The 3,716-nt window shown below is 38.1% G+C and overlaps 1 protein-coding gene across 1 annotated transcript in view; it reads left to right on the forward strand.

The window, feature by feature from the left end:
• The first annotated feature begins 576 nt into the window (after window positions 1-576).
• The window catches only part of nceh1a (neutral cholesterol ester hydrolase 1a), a 6,383-nt gene continuing 3,243 nt past the window's right edge, over window positions 577-3,716 (forward strand). Inside the window, exon 1 of the mRNA XM_032501054.1 lies at window positions 577-859. Within this exon, the coding sequence (XP_032356945.1) occupies window positions 719-859 (141 nt within the window). The 5' untranslated portion in view covers window positions 577-718. The remainder of the gene's footprint in view (window positions 860-3,716) is intronic.

Genomic DNA, 3,716 nt, shown 5'->3' on the forward strand with positions numbered 1-3,716 from the left:
TATATAGATGTAGCTATAGCTTTTTATGTGTGTGTGAAGTCATGGCTGCACTAACAGCTCTATTGTGCCTCTCTGTGGTCACAGATATGTCATACAAATTTGTACCAACCTACAGCTGTCCAAAAAAACTCATTTCCCAGATGCCCATTCGTTGTTGTTGCCACGCAGCCTTCAAAATAAAGGTTTTGTGTTTAGGACTGAAGAAGACAACCATACCAAAATACTGTGGATCTTTTTAAACACTACTACCACAAAAACAATTTCATAGGCTGATAGAATATCAGGGCCCTATATTTTTAAACAGTGCTTTACAAACGGGTAAGTAAATATGGCTATGTGCTATTTCACTACTAATTTTGAAATTAAAAATTAGCAACCATATTTACTGACTGCAAAGTTGTATGAGTATGGGCATCATTCATAATGAAATATTTTCTGAATCTGAATTGATTTAAGCCACATTCCAATAATTAATCAAGTTTCCAGACAACTGGCTCAGAGTAAAACAGATATCAGTAGCCCACAGGTTTTATTTTGAAGATTTTCAACGGAAGTCTTGTCGGTCCCATCAAGTCTATCTCTGTAGCCTGGTTGGCCCTCCCAGGCCCTCCAGTAACAGATCAGAGAGTAGCAGCTGCTAGAGTCCGGACCCTCTGTCTGTCTTCTGTCAGCTCGTCTGTGATCCACTGAAGACACCAGAGCTGCTGTCACATCCAGGATGAGGCTGCTGCCAGTTGTTGTTACAGTGTCACTAACGGTGGCCCTCGCTTATTATGTTTACATCCCGCTGCCGGATGCCATCCAGGAGCCCTGGAAGCTGATGATGCTGGACGCTGGATTCCGAACAACGATGCACCTGGTGAGAGAGGAGACGTTTTCATTGGGAATACGTTGGCCTACAGGTGTATAGTTGACTGATGGACTTCAAATATGATTATAATACATTCTGCACAAATGAATAGGCTACTATAGTAGGCTATAGTATTTACTAATATAATTTACGGCTGGACGACATGTGATAACGTTGTTCAATATGCGCGATAATAATTGCGATTTCTGCCTTTGCTGCTAAAATAAAACAAATTGCTTGTTAAATCAAAAGACCCTGATAAGAAAATCCTTTCCAACATTATTTTATTAAACATGACTTTGAACATAAAAGGCATCAATAAAAGAAGGACCCTTTGAAGTTTTCTAGTGGTAGGCTACTCTCGTTCAACTAACTCCAAACATCTCTAGTGTTACGCGATATGTCCCAGCCGATCGCAATGTCGATTCAATTCAATTTTATTTATAGTATCAATTCATAACAAGAGGTATCCCAAGACACTTTACAGATAGGTCTAGACCATACTCCAGAATACTCTTTATTGTGCAAGTTGATTTTGTGATATAGATAGAAAAACAACAATATATTGTGCAGCCCTAATATCATTGGTAGCAGTTGTTTTCCAAATATACTATAAAAGGTTAGTTGCATGTACTGCGTGTTTAAAAAAAAATCCCAGCTATTGTAAAAGTGGCATTGATAGACAATCAGTAACATAAAAACATGGACTTTGATGCCAAAGACACACCCTGAAATGCCTTAGCTCAGTAGCTATAACAATGAATGCATAAACAGTGTCTGGCAATGTCTATGTTTTTAAGTAGTGTATTCTCAGAGCAAGTGCCAAGGACATAGAGTGACACACAGCTGTTAAATATCTGAGGCACAACATGTCCTGGGACACCTCTACATGGTGCACCGTTATGGATTTATGAATGGAGTTATTTGTTTTCCGCAGGGCTTCTCTTAACCATAATTTCTCTTCATGCTTGTATCCATTAAGTCACATTAGTAACAGCACTGTAAAATGTACACATTTTGTGAAAGAGCTTTTTCTTTACATTAACAATTTGATTTTGAAACGGCCACGTGGTTTGTCATGGTGCTAATCTGTTGCAAAACAGAGCGGGAGGGAGTTTAATCTGGGCCGGTATGAGTACAACCAACTCTTAACCCTGAACTTTGTTCTACATTTTGAAAATGGCACACAAGGTGAAGAGTTATAACAGTTATTGACACACTGTTTGCAGGATTTTGCAGATTTTTGTTGGTTAAAATGGTTTTAAAATGACTCTTTCTGCAGCTGACGTGCGCAAGAATGTGTTCACATATTATAAATACACCAAAGTAGTTTTAAAATCTCAATACTGTAAAGTATGTTTTTAAATAGAATGGAATACAATTTTATTGTCCCCCAAGAGTTGAAATTGCAGCTTACCAAAACATAAAAGCAACACTAAAACAAATATGGTAACAACTAGTACTATAAAACACAGTACTAGAGGAACATTTTCAGATAAAGTACAAAGAATTAAAACAAAAAATACCATACTGTGGAGCAAGATTTGGGGCTCTATTTTTTTCTTTTTTTTTGTTTAAAATGATAATGCCATCCTGAGGGCAGTTAGCTAAGGAGAATTACTAAAATACATCTAAGCAATGGATGTGTAGTTGGCAGGCAGGTGCAGATAAGCGTCCAGAAACAGATACAAGTTCAGTTACAGGCAGGGTGCGAACTAGGGGGAACTAGGGGGAACTAGGGGGGCTCGGCTCCCCTAATAAGACATGGGCTCCCCTGAAAACATGATTGGGGAGGGTTCTAAAAATATTAAGATGCAATTTAAGTTTTGTATACTGTGATACTCGTGAGTTATTATGTGTAAAATTGCAAACATATTAATTAATGCATGATGGCCATTTAAACCTAATTCACTTTAATAAAGTACATAAGTACATTTTTTACTTAATAAAGTAATAACTATACATGCTTTTCTTGTCTTTCTTGTATTTCTTGTATTCTTGAGCAACAAGGTGTGGCGGCGCTGCTTTGCAAATTCAACACGTTTAGTACATGTTAACTCAAAGATTTGTAGAAAAAATATAAATATTGGAGGGCATTAATCAGCTTGCAAAGTCCCTGAAATCCATTCTGCAGTTAGCATCATATAGCCATGCCAAAAAATAATAATAATAACTAAAGTTGAAGCTCAAACGGAACGTGTTAGAGGCCGTTACCCCTGCAGCGAGATCAAAAACTAAAACCCAAAAAGGTGTTGCTCCTCCAAAAGGCCTCAGGCAATACTGTGACTCCAGTGTGCACACACTGTGGACACACAGCACTTTGTTCAGATGCTAACACGCAGCTGGGAAAACGGTTAAGGATGGAAGCTTGGGGGTGCGTCACTTCGGCCTTATAGAACGGAGGAATTATGGTATTCTACGATAGCCCAACTTAGAGTAACTTTAACCGTTGTTCATGTGAAACCTCAAAGACAGCCTGATGCTTTGCTTATGGACTATTTGTGGTTGGCTGTTTGCAGTATGACCTATCAATTCCTGTCAATGAAGTATAATAGGGTAAATCCTGTATTGTGCATACACTTGTAGCTGTTAGGTATCTTTGTAAGTCATTGTAAGTAGAGATGATTCCAATACCGATACCAGTCTCTAAAACGCTGGTATCTGTATCGGGAAGTACTGGAGTTTATGCACCGATTTGATACCACGTTAAAAAAAACAACTAAAGAAATTCTACGTTAAAGTTGTTTTTTTCGTTATAACTGACTGTCAAACTGGATGATAAAAGAAGGTTCTGTGGCATTCATTGTTTGTGTTTGCTCATGTTTCACAAAGAGTTTAACCTGAGCCAGACTGACAACAAAGATAG

This window comes from Etheostoma spectabile, chromosome 20, assembly GCF_008692095.1.
Source record: "Etheostoma spectabile isolate EspeVRDwgs_2016 chromosome 20, UIUC_Espe_1.0, whole genome shotgun sequence".
Taxonomy (NCBI): Eukaryota; Metazoa; Chordata; class Actinopteri; order Perciformes; family Percidae; genus Etheostoma; species Etheostoma spectabile.